At 38.5% G+C, this 19622-nt stretch overlaps 1 protein-coding gene across 1 annotated transcript; it reads right to left on the bottom strand.

Moving 5' to 3' along the window:
* Positions 1–275: 275 nt before the first annotated feature.
* LOC123763612 (protein CDV3 homolog) lies at positions 276–19147 on the bottom strand. The gene is made up of 6 exons (XM_069304489.1): positions 18792–19147; positions 17542–17602; positions 12247–12444; positions 7705–7816; positions 7357–7468; positions 276–4262 (listed from the first exon to the last, which is right to left on the bottom strand). The coding sequence occupies exons 1-6, from the start codon at positions 18998–19000 to the stop codon at positions 4148–4150; spliced, it is 807 nt and encodes a 268-aa protein (XP_069160590.1). The 5' UTR covers positions 19001–19147; the 3' UTR covers positions 276–4147.
* Positions 19148–19622: the final 475 nt, after the last annotated feature.

The raw sequence follows: 19622 nt of genomic DNA, 5'->3' as shown, positions 1-19622 counted from the left end.
TTAAATATCTTGCTTGCTATTCATGGAATGTCTAATGGTAATTAGTGGCATGTAAATGTAGTGCATTAAAAAAAATCCTAAATTTAAATATTTGCAGTTCATAAAAACACTCATTGCCTAAAATTAAACCTTTGCAATCTTCTACTGTATATACATGTTGCTATCTTCATCAATTCCATACCAAAGATTTTTTTTTTTTAGTGGCATATAGAAGCTTTGACCCAATAAAGATGTTTCTTACTTCACAAAGCCTTTTGTATACTAAAACAACATGACCCTTTCCACAAAATTTTAATAAATGTCATTTCAAATAAGCTTTTACATTCATCATCCAGTCTACCTTTCCATAACCAAGTCCCAAAAATTAACTTGGCCTCTTAATATATCCAACACAATCAAATTAGTTATAGAACAAAACTTTCCTCTTTAGGATGTCCTAAGGTAGTCTGGCCACTTTTTGTAAATATACAGAGTTAAAAACTTAACAAATTAATTACTCATTTACAAATGTCAAGCTCTCTTGGACCTGCTCAGCACCACAGCACTGTGAATACCAGTGATATATATAAAGTAATGGCCTCTTCAAAATCACAGTACTGACGAGAAAACAGTTATAATTTTTGTGGTTAGTCAGAATTTGATGAATAATTAACAATATGATAAACAATAATAAATAAAATATCTGCCAGGCAGGAGCAAGATGTGGTGCAATAAGCAATTTCAGGCTTTGTGAGACCCACATACTAAATGCTCTAGTTAATAAAACGGACAAGACTAATCACAAAGCTCAAAATAACAATTCACTCCACACAAGTTGTGAGAAAGAAGCACAGAGTACCATAAGCTTCAATGGCTTCAGGAAGACCCGAGACTCAACAGGCACAGAGGAATCATCTTGCCGTTATTAAAGTAATACAAGAACTACATGCCTCTGCACTTTCAAATGGGAAGAAGAAATAGTCTGAGAAAGAATACCTATAAATTGCACCCTTAAAAATCATAGCTTTCCAAAAATAGGTTCTGGCTTTTCTTGCAGACATGAAAATTTCATGTGATTCTCCTGAAAAACACACTTCATAAACTGACAAGAACACACAAGCCCTTGGCAGTTGACAAATGGAACAGGACAGGTGTCACAATATACATCTGTAGAAATCTTTCCTTTCTCTTGATACTAATCTGACAATTTTAGTTCCTTTTCTCTGTACAGTATACCTGTTAAATTCTATTAAATTTGGTTCCATTAAAAAAAATACCATTTAATTAAAATGACAATTAAAAACACTTTCCCAAGCTCTTTCATTTATTACAACTTCATTGTAGTTCAGATGGGTGATTATCATTACTCTTACTAGCTACTTTTCTAGAAAGAAATAAATGTTAATTTGATTAAACACTAAATAATAATGTTAGCAATGGTAGGTATAAATGAAGACATCTTCATTGTTAACATGGTTTAAGGAAAAATAAAAAATTAACAGGTAATGACGTTCAAATCACGCATGTCCTTTTACCCAACTTGTTCCATTTGTATAAAGAGTACTAACAAGTCTGTTCATTGTTATATCTTACTACCTGAAGATGTAATATATGAAGTTTTTTTTTCCTATTATGGTTTCTCTGCATTTAGATAATTGTGTGTTCCAGATTTTGTTGCATATATATATTTTTACATACAGTATATAATTTATACAGTACATTTAATAAAAGAAACCTATCCATTTGCCCTTGCTTAATATTTTATGAAAAACAAAACTCAAATGTAAAGAAAAACAGATGCCTAAAGGAGGAATCATTTTATTTTATCTTAAAGACTACTTATTTCACAGTATACAAGATTGTCTTTACAAATGATACATTTGTCTTGCAAGACTATCATAATTCATCATAGCCATCTTAGAACACTAGCTCGCATATGTTATGGCTATGTACGAATGCTAGCTTGCATGTTTTATGGCTATGAACGAATACTAGCTCGCATGTTTTATGGCAGAGTGTATGATGTGTGCAGGCGAGCATAACTGGTGCATGTACCCCACGCTGTATGCACACAAGCATGCACATTGCACATTAACATGCATGCATCCTGTGCATGCATGCTGAGTGGAAACAAATATGCACACTGCTCACACTGCACAATCATGCAAATTTTGCACTCAACATGCACTTTCACTTGTATGCCTTGCACCATAATAATGACAATAGGAAGCTTTGATTCTCCAAGGACTGCATGCTGAATGTCAGGGGTACCAAGTCACCAGGACATTATGTACCACAGAATCACCAACTTGAGCTACATTTTGTTAATAGGATAAATATCGGATATCCAAGGACCAGCAGACCCAATGCAAACAACAATTTCTTTCTATGAATAATGAACAAGATATTCAGAAAAAGTACATTCTTCACTAACAGTATTCTTACAGAACTATATATATTGGTCATCAATTAACACACAGGCTATGAATTTATTCCTGTATTATGGTGCCCCCGTTAGAATTTGGGTCTACGGCTGAACACCATAACTAAAGTTTATTCAGTGACCCCCCCCCCCCATGTTAAATTTAATTTAGACCAATCTTGGAAATATACAATACCAGAATCTCAGATTGCTTCGTAAAACCTAATTCCCTTCCCTAAGGAATTAAGTTAATATCAGGAAAGCATTTTTTTCCAACAAGGGGAACAAGATTACATCTAGAAAATAGAATTTCAAATTAGATCCATGATAATTTTTGTGAAATGGTCATCTCGTATCAATATCTTAGTTATTCCAAATGCCTATGATTTTTTCACAACCATACTTTTAATAAATTTTGTTTTCAGTTGATCCCTCAGATAATGTGCAGGAAGAACCCACATATGGTTGATGCATAAAGACAGAAATCACAGCCATGGTGGTCAGTTTTAGCAAAAGTTTGGTTACAGAAAACTGTACAAGGTATTCATAAATTATACTGGATACTCAGACCGAAGCTACGTAAACATGACTGGAAACTTTCAAGCCTTGTGTGTTTGATACCAAATACAGTACTGTAAGTATAGTGCCAGCAATGCAGTTCAATACATATACAGTATTGTAAACATTTAAAACTAATGTAACTTTTTCTGGACACAGTCTAGAATTTGATTCAAATAAACTTAGTAATACACTAACAGACAATAGTGTTAACCAGTTCTTGGAGAGCAGAGAGCACATGCTCCAAGACACTGCAGCAGGTCGTGGTGTGAGCAACTGCTGGAATTTGATGTGATCTTTGATATATGCATCCTAATACCAAATGTTAAGTGTAAGAGCTAGTTCTGCTGATTCAATATGCAAGCATTATTTGGTTCTCTGGCATATGCCACAATTAAGAACAGTTTTCCAAGGAGGTACATACAACAGGAATTCACTTTTCTTTGGCCCACCATATGACTTAATGCCTTTGGCAGCAAATTTATTAAAATAAAAAGTATATTAATTTTTTCTACATTGGTATTTCCTTTAGAAATAAAATATATAAAAATAACATTTTCCAAGTGCCAGTAGGGTGTAAAATGTTCAAAAGCTATACCTCAACACCACTAATATCTGACAATATAGTAATGAAAACAACCACAGGATGTCCATTTAGTTTTAGTCAGACTGGTTGCCAAGGAACAAGATTTACTCCCATTCATGATACACCGTCTCCTTTAGACATCTAGCAAGAGCTGTCTAACCAATATGACCCATTCTTCTACTTCCATCACAAAACAAAATATTTAGTAATGGACAAGTAGAATGATTTAATTCTTGGAAACTAAAAATAATGATAGAATATATCTATATATACTGCACTTTATCTTTTTTAAAAGTCCACAGATCTATGAAAATTATGTTCACACCATGGGCTAATATATTAAAAAAAAATATTCAGTTAAATTTGTTCAACAATGTTTATTTTCTATCACAACGTAGTTTTAAATACCTTTAAAAAAATACTTCATACTGAAAATAAAAACAGGATCTACAATTCCTCCTCAGAGAATTTTTCTTCATGTACTAACCCTTTCACAAAGAGGAAGTTGTTTTTTAAATAAAAAAATTTAAGACTGTAGCATCTTTTGGGTCCTGCCTTAGTGCTCACTTACACTGCCCTAACTATTCTATCCGTCCTTCGCCTCAACTGTTGTCACTGAGAGCATCAAAACGGTTGGCCGTACTAAGTTTAGGTGCTGCGTAGTCTTCTTGCATTGAACGGGTTGATCCATGCCTCACGCTCTCAAAACCTTCATTGCTGTAAAATCAAAGATCACAGCTTTAGATCATTGAAATTATAAAATAAAGTCCAGTGTAACCCGTTTCTAAGTGTTTACTCCAAAGACTTACTATCCCTGAGAGGCTTGCCTTGTGCAAAATTCTCAAAATATTTAATCTAAAAGAAAAACTCAAATTATAATGCAAGAACCAAGAAGGTAATGAATATTCAAATCCAAAATATTGGAGAATTAAAGAAAGAGAATGAAAGTATAATAATGTACTAATAGTGCAGCTATTAATTCTAGATCAATGGAGGAGCACCTCTTTACTTCCTTTTGCTAGTACAACCATAACAAGCAAACACCAATCAATTTACTGTTTAACTTGGTTCATACTTAATGAAGTTATTTTAAATAGCAATATTACAGGAACATGAAATATGAAACAAATAAGTACAGTAGATCTTCTCAATACAAACGATGAAAACTCTTCAATAATATTTCTTCAATAATCAACAAGAAAATGCAGAATAAAACCAGTGAGGAGCAAGGGTGCCATAGGCACAATCAGAGAACACTGTATAAACATCAGAGGTCCACAGTTGTTCAACATCCTCCCAGCGAGTATAAGAAATATTGCCGGAACAATCGTGGACATCTTCAAGAGAAAGCTAGATAATTTTCTCCAAGGAGTGCTGGACGAACTGGGCTGTGGTGAATATGTGGACCTGCGGGCTGCTCCAAACAACAACCTAGTGGACCAATCTCTCTCAAGTCAAGCCTGGCCTAGGGCCGGGCATGAGGAATAGAAGAACTCCCAGAACCCCATCAAGCAGGTATCAAGCAGGTATATTTAGACCAAAAATAGCTAAAGAAACTTCAAATTGTAATTCTTAAACAAAATTCATAACAGAAATAATGGTCTACAATTCCCTCACTACAATAATTAAGTATAAGTGATCAATCTTCTTAACCCTTGTGCTATTGCACTTGTTTCAGCCCTATACTGTTCTTGGGTCTATATGGTCCTAAAACTTAATTTTTTTTTCTTTTACACCTATAGTAAGAAAATTACTTACATTTTCCTATGGTACAATTAATTAAAGTAAATTGGTGAAAAGCAATACAAGTTAAAATAAATTTCAATTTTCAGTGCTTTATAATTGAAAAATAGTCCAACTATTTACCCAAGTCTTCCCATTATACAGAATATCAAATACACTCGATAAATAGATTTTATTTTTTAATGGGGGGGAAGGAGGTTGTTGTTTGGTTCCCACATTCGTAGATAAGAAATCTATTGGGCTAATCAAGGTCAAACTCTCTGGCCAATACACACACAAATCACAATTGCGTGATGCATCAAATGAACAAATGACCATGTCACAGCTCAGTCGATTAAGGCAGCGTCTGGGATGCTCTCGGACGCAGGTACGAATCCTCGTCACGGCCCTTGTGTATTTATTCCCTGGCCAACTTTTGACCTTCACCAGAATACAATCCACAACAGTTTCACAACTCCCAGGTACACTACTTTGTGACGATAATCTCCTTCAAGAGATTGAGCCTGCTCTTCCCTCCATAATTACGTCGTTGAAATTATATAATACTACTATGGAAGAAATGTCCAACAACGACAACAACACCAGCAAGGTTTGCCAGAGCGCAAAACGTTGCAGCCAGAGACACCTGTTCGGACTCAAACCGCCAAACTACCTGTTGATCGCTACCGGCTCCGCTGATTGGTCGCCGGTCTGGCTGCACCTGCACTCGCCCCCCCATACTACTTGATGTCTGGGGTCGCCACGACCTCAGACCTCAGAATGTTCAGTGCTTTCGTGGTTACCACTCCTCCCGGCTAGACGTTAGCGTGTACTGAGAGAGGTGGTAGCTTAAAGCCAATATTCCAGCACCTTCCCTTTATTTTGTGTTGCACTTCTTGTTATTTTATCTTAACGTAACTTTTCATTGTGTCATTTAATTATTCTTATTATTTTGATTGATTGATTTTATTATAAGAATTTGTTTGTCCATTTTTTCATGTTTTGATTTATTTAACGTAATTAAAATTTCATTGTTAAAATTTACTTGTGTTTTGTGTGTCTTCTCCTTACCTTACCACAGACGAAGTTCCAGTTTTCTATTTTTTTTTATAACTATGTGACGAGGCCATACCCCTAGCCTTAAACAGCCGAACACCAACGCGTTACCGTCACAACTTATTTACTGCTAAGAAAAAAAGAAAAAAAAAAAAAAAAAAAAAGGCATCGGGTGAAAGGAAACGTTCAAATACCAGTCATGCCCCGTAAAATAGAAGCTGGAACCTTTTTGGCTGTGACCCTGAGAATTCATTAAACATGTTTTTAGACATTAAAAATATATTTTAAATCTTCTTTTGATTCCATTTTCTATACCAGGCAATAGTGTTCCCAATGTATGTAATATCGTAAGTACAAGAAAGAAGCATATTTTGCCTAGGAATTTTGTTGCAAAACATTGAAATTAAAATTTAATTTATTTCTATTTTCCCCTAAATCAATTGGTATGTAATATTTTTTCTCATTGATTTGTGCTCTTTTTAGTACTCGAACATTTCCATTAAATTATAGATTTTTACAAAATATTGCCAATAATCATTATAGTACTCAAAATAGTGGCAACCTTGAACAGGAACTAATTATTCCTAACTGATTTACATCTATTGCAATGGGCAACACTTTCTTCTATCACTGCCAAATGGATGCAGCTACCAGATCCGAACTCCAATCCAGAAGGTCAGATGTCTGGATGAATGTTACAGAAACTTATTTCGATGTAATATTTTTTTGTAAAAACTAACCTATTACAGAGAAAGATTTTCTTCGTGAAGCAGGCTTTCTTGTTTCAAGGTAAAAGGGTTAATGTTTGGCCTAATTTGTCCTAACATTAATGAATCTTGGTCCTGTAGATAATTTTCTCTGCAGTTTCACTATTCCATATTCCTTCCTCTCATTTGATTAAATTCTTGTTCCTATAACATGATTGTGGTGCCACTTTATAGGTAAGTTGGTAATTATATTTACACATCAGACTCGGACAATTCCTGTACCAAATTTTCTGCAAACTGTATTAAGGAATAAAAATATTACTAACTTTGACTTTCTTTTGCCCCATGCACCCATTGGATTGGAAGCCTGAGCATCGGAGAGTGAAGGGAAGGCCATCTCGTTGTTGATGTCAGGAGCTGTTCGATTCCTCCTCGGTGCTGCAAGAGAATAAAATATCTTTACTGTGAAGGACTACCTTTAAATACAATTTTGAAGGATTTTAGAGAAGCTTTCCTATGGTAATATTAATCACTAGCAATATTCCAAGATAATCAAAACCCCTTTTTAACCGAAAAATTAAACAATTAGAAAGTAATTACTTGTACCATATAAAATATTCTTAACCCTAAGTAAATACTGTGCACTGCAAAAAGAAAAATTCATGAAAACCTACTTGACTTTGGCAGCGGAGAGGCAGACATATTGCGCATGTGAGGAGGGACATAGGAAGAATTGAGTGTATGTGGTTGCCTGGTCTTCTCCTCTGGTTCTACTACTGGAACAGTCTTAAAGAGAAAACATTTTATATTCTGAGTGTGCTTATGTAACTGTACACTTGCAGTGTGCTAGATATAGCTTCAGGGTTCCACCTTATTGATATTGTACTTGTTAAGTGTGGTGTGCACGTATGTGGTGTGCATGCATAGGGTGTGTATGAAGTGTGCACATTTAGGGGGGAGGTGGAGACGTGCATGTATGTGGTGTGTAGGGGGCATGTGTGTGATTGAGCGTGCAGGGGTGTGGTTGTGTGTGGGGCATGTGTGCATCTGCGTGGTTGTGTGAGGGACATACGTGTATGTGTGTGGTTGTGTGTGGGACATGCATGCATGTGTGTGTGGTCGTGTGTGTGGTCGTGTGTGTGGTCGTGTGTGTGGTCATGTGTGTGGGACATGCATGCATGTGTGTGGTCACATGTGTGGGACATGCATGTGTAGGGTCATGTGTGTGGGACATGTGCACGTGCGGGGTCATGTGTGTGGGACATGCGTGCATGAGTGTGGTTGTGTGTGTGTGTGTGTGTGGGGGGGGGGGCGTGCGTGCATGTGTGTAATTACCTAAGTGTAGTTACAGGATGAGAGCTATGCTCATGGTGTCCTGTCTTCCCAGCACTCTGTCATATAACGCTTTGAAATTACTGACTGTTTTGACCTCCTTAACCTTCTCACTAACTTGTTCCAACCGTCTTCCACTGTCTGTGAAAGTGAATTTTCTTACATTTCTTTGGCAGCTCTGTTTAGTTAGTTTAAATCTATGACCTCTTGTTCTTGAAGTTCCAGGTCTCAGAAATTCTTCCCTATAAATTTTATAGATTCCTGTTATTTTGTACGTGGTGATCATATCCCCTTTCTTCTCTCCTCTAATTTCGGTATACTTAACCCTTTAAGGGTGCAATACATATACAGTATAGCTGGGGTGAGTAATTATTGCGGGACGGTGCACCACATCTATGCATGGTTGGGAGTACCGCGAAAGATTTAAAAGTCCCGCGGCTACACGGGGTTCACATCAACTTCCTTAGGACTCTTAAAAAGTAAACAGACGTAATTTTTTTTAAATCATGGGCAACATTCTTGGGTGTGAGAGCCTCAGTACTGAGTGAGCAACCAATGCTGGTGCACGCAGTATGAGCTAAAAGCACTGCTGTTCAGCTTGTGACCACAGCATTGCCTAAAAATGTCAAAATATATATGTAACTGTTATTATTTAGCGATGATAGTATTACAGAAGACCCCTGACTGTGATAAAAAATGACTAGAATTTTGACAATTAGCAGGATTGTGGTGATAATTAGTGATGTTGGGAGGAGTAATCTTGGTGAGGGAGGGTGGTAGCATCGTCTGCTGACTGTGTGGCGACCTCAATTATTGTCTGGACTCACCATACCAGATTAGTTGTACAGTTGGATCACACATTATATAAATATATCACACTACACACTATTGAATAATATTACTGCAAAAAAAAAAAAATCAATCTGAGACATTGAAATACTGTAATTAGGTAAATTCTTTGTAGCAACTCCTGCCTGACAGCTCAGGCAAAACAGACAGCCTCTGACACTTGCTTAGTCAATGCCTCAATTTTGCCAGACTTCCCCACCGTATTGCGGCCAAAATATGTCACCTATGATTTTTGTATTTTTTTCCTGTGATTAGGGAACAAATGAACACTTTAATTAAGAACAAAAAATTATTTCTTGCACCTGGGAGTGTCGCAGGCTATAATTGCAAGCGCCTTGCCTCTTAAGGGTTAATGCCTCTAAATGCCATGAACAATTTCTTTAGTATTTCACCAGTCATGTATTTAAAAGTAATTCTTATATTGAAAAGTGCAGTATAGGCTCCTCGCACAATGTTTTTTGTGTGTCCTCAGGTGATAGTTTTCAATCTAGAACCACCCTTAGATCTCTCTCATCAGTGTGTAGTAATTACCTTAGTAATTATCTAAGTATAGTTACAGGAAGAGAGCTACACTTGTGGTGTCCCAGCTTCCCAATACTGTACTCTGTCAAATAATGCTTTGAAACTAAAGTACTAATGGTTTAAGCCTCCACAACCTTCTCACTTAACTTGTCCCAACAAGGCAAGATACTGTACTGGAAAGCCAAAATGTGTACAGTACTGAATGTTGTGGAGCATGAACCTACTTGGGAGTATATAAAAAACAAGTACAGAACATTGCAAAGCTTAGTACTAAATATTCTATTACAGTATTATACTAAAGGAAAACTAAGATGGCAGAATATCGTACACATTTTACCTCTCTTTATGCCGAACCTCAGAGCCATTTTCATCTTTGATCAAAGTGGCCAAAAAACAAATACCATACATCTCAGTGGATAAGGCGACTTTCAGACAAGACAACTGTCGAATTTAAGTTTGAGTTGCATGATTTTAGCTTACATCAGTGATACAAGACAACCCCAAAATACAATAACCATCTGTGGTGAAGCTTAGATTGGTGAGCACCAAACACCCAGACAATGATATACCAGTACAATGAATTAAATACCTTGAATGTATTATCAGTAATAAGGTATCAAACCTTAATGTATTACCCGTAAATCATTTGAACTGTTAGTATGTAAAATTATGGATAGACAACGCATGGAACAGGCAGCCAGGCAGTATATGTAACAAACGTACAGTAGTTTGATCTGGAATATGTTTCTGTCATTTAACTGATAACACTAAGAAGCAATAACACAAAAGTATACAGAGATTGCCTGTTTACCAGGTGGTTTGACTAATGCAACCACTAGACATCAGCCTGAACAAGCCATATAAAGATTATGTGCATGAAGAATGTAAGAATTGGATGACGAATGCTGAAAAATCCTTTACAAAAGGTGGAGATATGCACGCTCCATCACTTTGTGACCTGTGATTTTGTAATCAATTCATGGGATTATGGGAGAGTAATAAAATCTTTCAAAATGTGCAGTACATCTAATGCAGTGGATGGCATGGAGGACGATTTATTATGGAACACTAACAACAAAGTTGAAACCGACTCACCAGTTTCAGAATGGGACCCATATGAAAACAATGTAAACAGTGAGACTCAGGACATGCTTGGCTAATTCTCTGCCTCGGATGATGAAGCTAGTGATTTTGAAGGATTTTAATTATGTGATGCTTTTTTTTATATTTTACAATGCTTTTATTGGTTTACCCTATTTTTATGGTGGCACTGTATTTTGAGAAAAATTTTAAGGCCCCTATTTTCATACTTGGTCTACAAGGCAACCCGTAATTTTGGTGTTTTTTTATGATTAAAGCGTTATCTCATCCACCAAGATATATGGTACAGGCCCAAAAATTCAAAAGGAAACCTGACTGAAATTTTGCCAAATGATTCCAGCTGGACATAACCTCATCAACACATCAACGTCAGTAGTTTCAAAGCGTTATATGACAGAGTGCTGGGAAGACGGGACACCACGAGCGTAGCTCTCATCCTGTAACTACACTTAGGTAATTAAAAGTAGAGAAGTCAGTCAGGAAGCCGTGAAAAGCTGCATTCTTCCCCACAAATACTTCAGCACTCACTTTAATTAGCACCACACAAGTATTATACCCAAACACTGCAGACAAAACATACCCAAGTGAGACATTTACCTTTAGAGTCAAACAGGGAAGGTATACAGGGGACAGAATAGGTATGAGCAAAATAAAAACCTGTACATCAACCCTCCATACAGCACCATCCAATACAAATGGTTCCTGCACCATGGCAAATAAATATGGAAAGCATGCTCTGATCACAGCAAAGATTCCCAGACATTGCCCCATAGTCCAGTATGAAAGCGGCCTTGGGCCAGATTCACGAAAGCACTTACGCAAGCACTTACAAACGTGTACAGCTTTCCTCAATCTTTGACGGCTTTGGTTATATTTATTAAACAGATTTCAAGCATGAAAACTTTCCATTCAATTGTTGTTATTGTTATAAACAGCCTCCTGGGGCTTCGGAGCTCATTAACTGTTTAATAATTGGAAACAAAGCCGCCAAAGATTGAGAAAAGATGTACACGTTCATAAGTGCTTGCGTAAGTGCTTTCGTGAATCTGGCCCCTGGTTGCCACGTTATGAATTCTAGGTTAACACTAACCTAAACCTGTTTAAACTAAAACCAGGAATGGGCAAGGCAAGCTCATAATCACATCAAGATTAGAAGTCATGGAAACTCGACAAAAAAAGAGTAAACCACGATTGATACAAGATCATATGGAACAATATGACATTCATGCATAATATATATTTTAATGTCTAAAATTTGACAATGATCATACATACATTACTGTACAAATATTCCCCACAATGCAGGTTACTTTACCCTGCATATACTCAAAATTACAATGCTTATTCAGTGTATTATACCGTTTCTAAGCCAAATCAAAACTTTTTCTTGATTTCATTTGAGTGATACATACCACTGCAACCTGTGGCGTCTGTGATGGTTCCGTCTTCCAAACCCCATCTCTGCGGTCTCCATGATCCCCCTTCTCTCCGTCATCATCTGCAGAACCACCCCCACCTTCCTCTTCATCCTCTATTTGGAGTTTGGTGATTTTCAAGTCTGTTAAATCTCTGTCAGCTTCATCCTTGAAGTCATTCCACTCCTCCTCTTCCTAGATATAAAGAAGCATGATTACTTGTTATTCTAAATATACAATATGATACAATGTTCATTCCAAATTGGTTATTTTCATCATTTTCATATTTTCAGTTATTCATCATTCCCACCAGTTATTCCAAACTTTAAAATTATTAGATCAAACTCTAAATGGACAGCTAAGCTATAACAAACTCTTCACATTCTATTATTAAATACTATATGAAAAATATAAACAATTTAAATAGTTTGGCCTATGACAGCTGTTTGCTACTTGAGATTTTACCCTAATTAAAAGGAGGCCAGCTTGAGTTGGTATTGACAGCATAAGCTACAACAGTAAGGCATGTGATAAACACTATTGGAAACTTGCAGTCAACCGTATTAACCCTTAACCCTTTCACTCTAGACACTTCTCTCAGCCCCATTACTTTTCTTGACTAAAAAATTTACAAAGAAATCTTACACCAATAATATGAAAAGTGATATAATAAAAAATATAAATTATTTATTGTACAATTCTATACCTGCCCATAAGTGTTGCTAAATACTGTACATGAAGCCATTATGATATAACCAATAAAAATAATATAAAATCGCAATCCCCCCCCCCATCTTTTTTTTTTTTACACACGTTTACAGGTACAGTAGATTTCCAACTTCTTATTAGCAGGCTGAAAGCTTTCCCTTCCTATGGTAAGGAAAAGCTTACCCATAGGAAGGAAATGGTAAATTTTACCCATTAATTTTCCCTGAAACACAACCTAATCAGTTAACAACCAGGTTACCAATTATTGCTGGGTGAACAGAAAAGTTAAGGATTGGCACCTAGATTGGCACTTCCCTGGCTAGGATACGAACCTGAACCAAATCGCTTTCAAATGCGGGTCAAGTCTGCACCATCAGGGAAGTTAATCCTTTCTGTCCCAGAAGGGACTTGTATTATATTTGAGAAGAAAATTACATGTTCTAGCAAATATTATCAGCCACATGCTAACCGAACCCCTCAGGACTGAGATCGAATGGATAACATGTTGTGATCAGATAAGTGGTTTGTCATCCTGAAAAATTAGGGGGAAAAAATTGACAATTTTGTTGCACAAATTCAACAGTGTTTTGTTTGTAATCAAGTTCAGACCTGCTTGCTAACAATGCTCCATCAACTATAATCTTCAAGTTATTTAGATAGAAAAGGTGGTGGTGGATGATAGTAATGTATTGGGTTGACTGAAGTGGAGATTAGTGGCGATCAGGTAACCTCAGCAAATTGCTTTTACCGTGTACTCTAACGAACCTAATGCCATGGCAGTTGAAAGCTTCTGAGCCATCAATTAGCGTATGAACACTGCTCAAGTGGTGCTGTGTACGGGCACTGGGCAAACTTGTTCTATCTTTATTGCACATTTTGATTCAGACCCCACCAGTTATCCAAACTTTTTTATCCAAACAAACCCCCCAATCGAATAACAGGCATTTTCGGATAACAGGTATTCATAAAGCACGTGGCTGACCGTATCATGAAAAAATGTACCTAGCAAATGTACCATCATTAAAAGTGCATTATTAATTCTGTATACTGGTATACATAAAAAAGTGAGTCCATTATCCAAATAATGGACTCCCTGTTATACATATCCAAAGTGAATCCAAATAAAGATCCCGAGAGGGTACCTGATAACATTACTAACATCAGGCACTTTGAAAGTACAGTACAGTGTATACAAGGGGGATATACCTGTAGTACAGTAGGGTTTGTTCTCGATTCACAATTGAGAATTCCAAGTTTGAATCCCTGGGACAGAAATGTTTTGGTGCAATTTTAACACCTAATGACCCCTCTGTTCACCTAGCAGTAAATAGGTATCCAGGAGTTAGTCAGCTTGCTGTGGAGTTGCATCCTGAGGCAGGTCAGTACTCTGCTCTGGGAAGGGAAAGGGAACCTTGATACAAGCCTAACATGTATACTGTACTGTATACAGTGGAACCCACTTTTTGAGTTACGACCCAAATTTCGTCTGAAAATTTTACTCGACTTACGACCTTTGCCTCGACTTGCGACTTTTGTTGATACAAGTAAGGGTCGACCGAGCACGTGGTTCCTGGTGGCACAGAACTTCAATTTACCAGTGTCACCCCCCTAGTGATGATTGCACTTGAATATTGTATTTGGGAGGACAACAGGATAGATGGTGGAGGGACTGGATGGATGGATGGATAGATGGTGAGGGGGACTGGATGGATGGATGGATGATGAGGGGACTGGATGGATGGTGGGCGACCTGGATGGATGGTGGGCGACCTGGATGGATGGTGGGCGACCTGGATGGATGGTGGGCGACCTGGATGGATGGTGGGCAAACTGGGTGGATGGTGGGCAAACTGGGTGGATGGTGGGCAAACTGGGTGGATGGTGGGCAAACTGGGTGGATGGTGGGCAAACTGGGTGGATGGTGGGCAAACTGGGTGGATGGTGGGCAAACTGGGTGGATGGTGGGCAAACTGGGTGGATGGTGGGCAAACTGGGTGGATGGTGGGCAAACTGGGTGGATGGTGGGCAAACTGGGTGGATGGCAGGCGAGTGGGACAGGGAGGCTGGTGAGTAAAAAGGGGGGGGGGAAGGAAGGAATGAATTATCATGGGAAAGCGCCAAGCCATTATGGCTATATAGCACTTGGAAGGGGTCAGGATAAGGATCTGGGATGGGACGGGGGGAAGGAATGGTGTCCAACCACTTGGACAGTCGGGAATTGAATGCCGATCTGCATGAAGCAAGATCGTCACTCTACCGTCCAGCCCAAGTGGTTGGGCAGAGTGGGGGGGGGGGGGGGGGAGGGAAAGAAAATCTTTTAGAAATGCCAGCACTAGACTCGTGTAAGGGAAGAACACATGGAGGGTGAGTGGGTGGGCAGGTGATAAGAGTGGATGGATGAGTAGCAGGGTGGGTCGGAACAGAACAAGTGGGTGGGCCACAGCAGGTGGGTAGCAGGATGGTCTGGAGACAGTGGGTTAGCAGATGAGTAGCAGGGTGGGTAGTCAGAGTGGGAGGGTGGGTAACAGTGTTGAGAGTGTACCAGCTCCCGACTAGGATTAACACAGGAGTTGGTCACCCCCGAGTCCCTCCCCAAGACCCCCCATCCCACGCACCAGTTTCTGCACCCTCCTCACTATCTCCATCTCATCCCCCACAATCCCCCCCCCCCCGCACACCTGTACTCCTCCCAGCCATATGTACGGTATTAATACGGTGGGCTTTCTTGCTACCAGCTGATAGATTGCGAGGCACATTCCAAGTGCCTGACATTAAACTTACGGTTTGCAAACCGACTGGTTGCAACTGTAAAGCCGGATTGACTGTGAATACCTGATTGACTGTGAATGCTTAACCGGTTGCTACTATAACAGTGAATGCTTGACTGCCTTTGACTGGTCTTGACTAAATGCTTAACTGACATGTTATGACTGGTTCTGACTGGCTGCCTACATAACAGAGGCAGTGAATTGTGTGAAAGAAAAATCTGGAACCAGTGATGTAGATACGAAAGCGTTTAAGGCAAACGGGACAGTCTCACCACCACCTCCCTCCTCCTCACTCTCCCCATTCACCAACACCGCTCCTCCCTCCCTCCTCACTGTCTCCCATATACCAACAAGAGTCCTCAGTAGTTAAATGTTCACTTATTTTATGGTTTATATTTATACCCGATTGTTTTGTATATGAAAAATATTAGCAGTATTCTGTACAAAATGTATTTTTAAGTTAATATTTTTGGGAGTGTGGAACGGATTAATTCAACTTACATTATTTCTTATGAGAAAATTTGTTTCGAGTTACAAATTTTTGAGTTACGACCAGTCTCTGGAAATGGATGAAATTCGTAAATGGAGGTACCACTGTATAGGCTGGCTGCCTGTCCCTCTGACACTTTATGAACTATGATAAAAACTTCTTGTATTTTTCACCAGGTTAGGATTATTTAAAACAAAAGTGAGAATTTCCTGCAGGTGGGTAAGGGGACGGGGGGGGATGAATTTGGACACAGAAGGTAGGACAGAAGAGGGTAAAATGGTCAAACTATCCTTTTGATGTGTTATAAAATATACATTTTATGACTCAAATATAAGACATGCTACCAGGAGGAGGATTAAATCTGATATGGATTTTCCTTCAAACAGGCCCTAAAGATAGAGAGATAACAAAGCAACTCTAAATGCTTCAGATGATGAGTTCCAAGAAATAATTACCAATCAGTTTACCATGGTTCTGAAAAGGAATCCATTCAAATGTGATGTAGCCGATATCCCTACAGAGTTCAAGAAAGATTTATGAGAACTAACATAGCAAAAGATAAGTTTCAATTAGAAAGTTTAAGTGTGTTTTGGGTGAAAATGATACCCCATTTATTCTAGACTTTGTAATACTGTAATGCACTTATTACAAAGTAAATTACTTATTATTTATAAGTGTTCATCCTTTTGTCAAAAATCAAAGACTTGAAAAACTCCATTCGGTGTGCAATCTATGGTGTGCCGTCAGTAATTACCCCAACAAATAGTAAAGGGGGCATCAAGCAATCGTGTGCGGGATCACACGGAGGTACAGAGATACAGTACAGTGGTTATCTTGAGGGTTATCTTGAGATGATTTCGGGGCTTAGCATCCCCGCAGCCCGGTCCTCGACCGGGCCTCCTTTTTGTTACACACCCCCAGGAAGCAGCCAGTAGCAGCTGTCTATCTCCCAGGTACCTATTTACTGCTAGGTAACAGGGGCCTCAGGGTGAAAAACTCTGCCCATTTGTTTCCGCCTCCATGAGGGATCAAACCCAAAAAGTGTTTGATCGAAAGACAGCACCACAATATTTGTAATGGTAATATTTGTTTTGACATGAAAATGTCAAATGCTTTTACCTCCGACTTATTTTTCCAAATCATACATCGTTTTCATACTTTTTTTTGGGGGGAGGGGGAGATCATTAGTCACTAATTAAATCATTTGAGGTATGTTTTATTTGAAGTAATAGAATTCAGTGAAAATTCATATGAAAAAACATCGAGTGTAAAGCTAAGTTGGGGGAGGGGGGTTATTGACATTTTCTTGCAAAAGTATAAAATGACCTGGAAAAGATTGGGAACCCCTAGATCTTTAAAAAAAGGTTGTGATGATGTAGAATGAACCCTATGAAGATATAGAAATACAGTAGCTACATAAAATATACATAGGGTAGGCTTGCAATTATTAATGTTTAATGATTAATATTAATATCACTGAAATACTGGTGATAAAGTTAAGCTAGCTATGTTAACAGCCAGGTGTTACACACAATTTTGAGTGTGAACAGGAGGAGAACGATATGGAAGAAAATGCAGAATAGAACCAGTGAAAGGCAGAGGTGCCATAGGTACAATCAGAGAACACTGTATAAACATCAGAGGTCCACAGTTGTTCAACATCCTCCCCAGCGAGCATAAGAAATATTGCCGGAACAGCAGTGGACATCTTCAAGAGGAAACTAGATAGTTTCCTCCAAGGAGTGCCAGACCAACCGGGCTGTAGTGGGTATGTGGGCCTGCGGGCCACTGCAAGCAACAGCTTAGTGGGCCAAAATGGACCAAACTACTCCAAGCCTGGCCTCAGGCCAGGCTTGGGGAGAAGAAGAACTCCCAGAACCCCATCAACCAGGTATCAAGGTATCGGTATCGAGGAAGTTCACACAAATTTTAAAATACATGTATATCTTTATTGAACCTAACTCGATTCACTATATACAAAGAATTTAAAGCACATTGCATAATATTGGCATATAATTAATTCATTGTAATTTTAATTCATAAAACAAATACGTAATTTTTAAAACAAATAATTTGGTCAAAATAGCCGGAGCTATTTTATTGCACAGGCACTTTGCCCAGTCAAATGATTATAGCCAGAGGATTACAGCGCACGAGGAGGGAAGCAAAGTTACATTAGACTAGACAGGGCGTGGTTAGGTTAGTAAGGCAGGGACATTTACTTGGCCACGAAAACAGGAGCAGAGGCTACACCTATTTTTTTGCAAGTCACACGACTGGTGCATTGCTGAAACATACAACACGTTCTACCGTGGCAACTCATTTATGTCGCACCTTTCACAACTTGTTATAAAAAAACTAAAACGTAGAATTTTATCTTTATTACGATAGGATGGAAAAGGCTAGGATTGGCTAACTTTTAATGAATGGATGATGTAGACTGACTTATATACACTTATATTATATAAAGACTACAAAATTAATGCGATACACAAGCAAGCAAAGAAATCTGCAGGCTGGCCCCACATGCATACTCTGGCCACCACACTAGGCTCGTGTCAAGTCGGCAGTTTTACCTTCTGTGGGGTTCATCTACCACAGGCGAGGTCTCGGAGTTCTCTTCCAGCTTTTTAACAGGCTCTGGCTTAACTTTGAGGCCCTGCTGGTGTTCTAACTTCTTCTCACAGTCCTCGAGTCGACGGGCAATTTCATCAGTAGTAGTAAACTTCTTCCCCTTCACTTTCTTCTTGTCCTTTTTAGCGAAAAAACTATCTAGATCAGCCATGATGACCTGATTTTTGACGGGCGGAATCTACCAACACCTGCACGGGGCTCGGGAAACACCAACTCCCACCAGGGTACGGAAAGACAACCAGATGGAAATAAGAAATCACATGGACCTAAACATCACCAGGAGTGAAGGCAATCAGGAAGAAACTCCCGAGGGCGTGTACTTGGGAACCGATTTCATATCTCAAATTGTCATCGACATAATACATTCGGAATGGCTATCTGTGGCAGAGAGTAGGCGCTTGTTCACCAGTGATCCGACTTGGGCATGCTTTCTTTCGCTTATACTTCACAGGCAACAGAAAACGAATTCTCATATGCCGGGTACCTAGGAATGTACTTATGGTTAATAAAATAATTACTTTCATCTCAAGCATTTGATTTAATACATATTATTGCCAGTTAAATTTGCTCTAGTATCTAGGTACAGATTTTATGCTCGTTCAATGTTGTACTTTACTGCAGGGCATTTTAATACCCTGCATGTGTGTGTGTGTGTGTATATAAAATAAAATAAAATATTTATTCATGTAAAAGTATATACATACAAGATGAGTTACAAACCGAATGTTGGATTTCTAGATAAAGCTAGTAGATACTATGCCTAAAACCATTAA

Source organism: Procambarus clarkii, chromosome 52 (assembly GCF_040958095.1).
Source record: "Procambarus clarkii isolate CNS0578487 chromosome 52, FALCON_Pclarkii_2.0, whole genome shotgun sequence".
Classification (NCBI taxonomy): domain Eukaryota; kingdom Metazoa; phylum Arthropoda; class Malacostraca; order Decapoda; family Cambaridae; genus Procambarus; species Procambarus clarkii.
The sequence above is the reverse complement of the archived record's forward strand: the minus strand, read 5'-3'. Positions and strand labels throughout refer to the sequence as shown.

What these genes read in the sequence shown, in the direction of transcription:
- LOC123763612 (XM_069304489.1), bottom strand. Translation starts at nt 19,000, where the DNA reads ATGGCTGATCTAGATAGTTTTTTCGCTAAAAAGGACAAGAAGAAAGTG. An exon ending in GTAGATGAACCCCACAGAAG is followed by an intron (nt 17,603 to 18,791) that starts GTAAAACTGCCG and finishes ATATCTTCATAG; the next exon opens with GGTTCATTCTACATCATCAC. An exon ending in GGGTTCCCAATCTTTTCCAG is followed by an intron (nt 12,445 to 17,541) that starts GTCATTTTATAC and finishes CTTTATATCTAG; the next exon opens with GAAGAGGAGGAGTGGAATGA.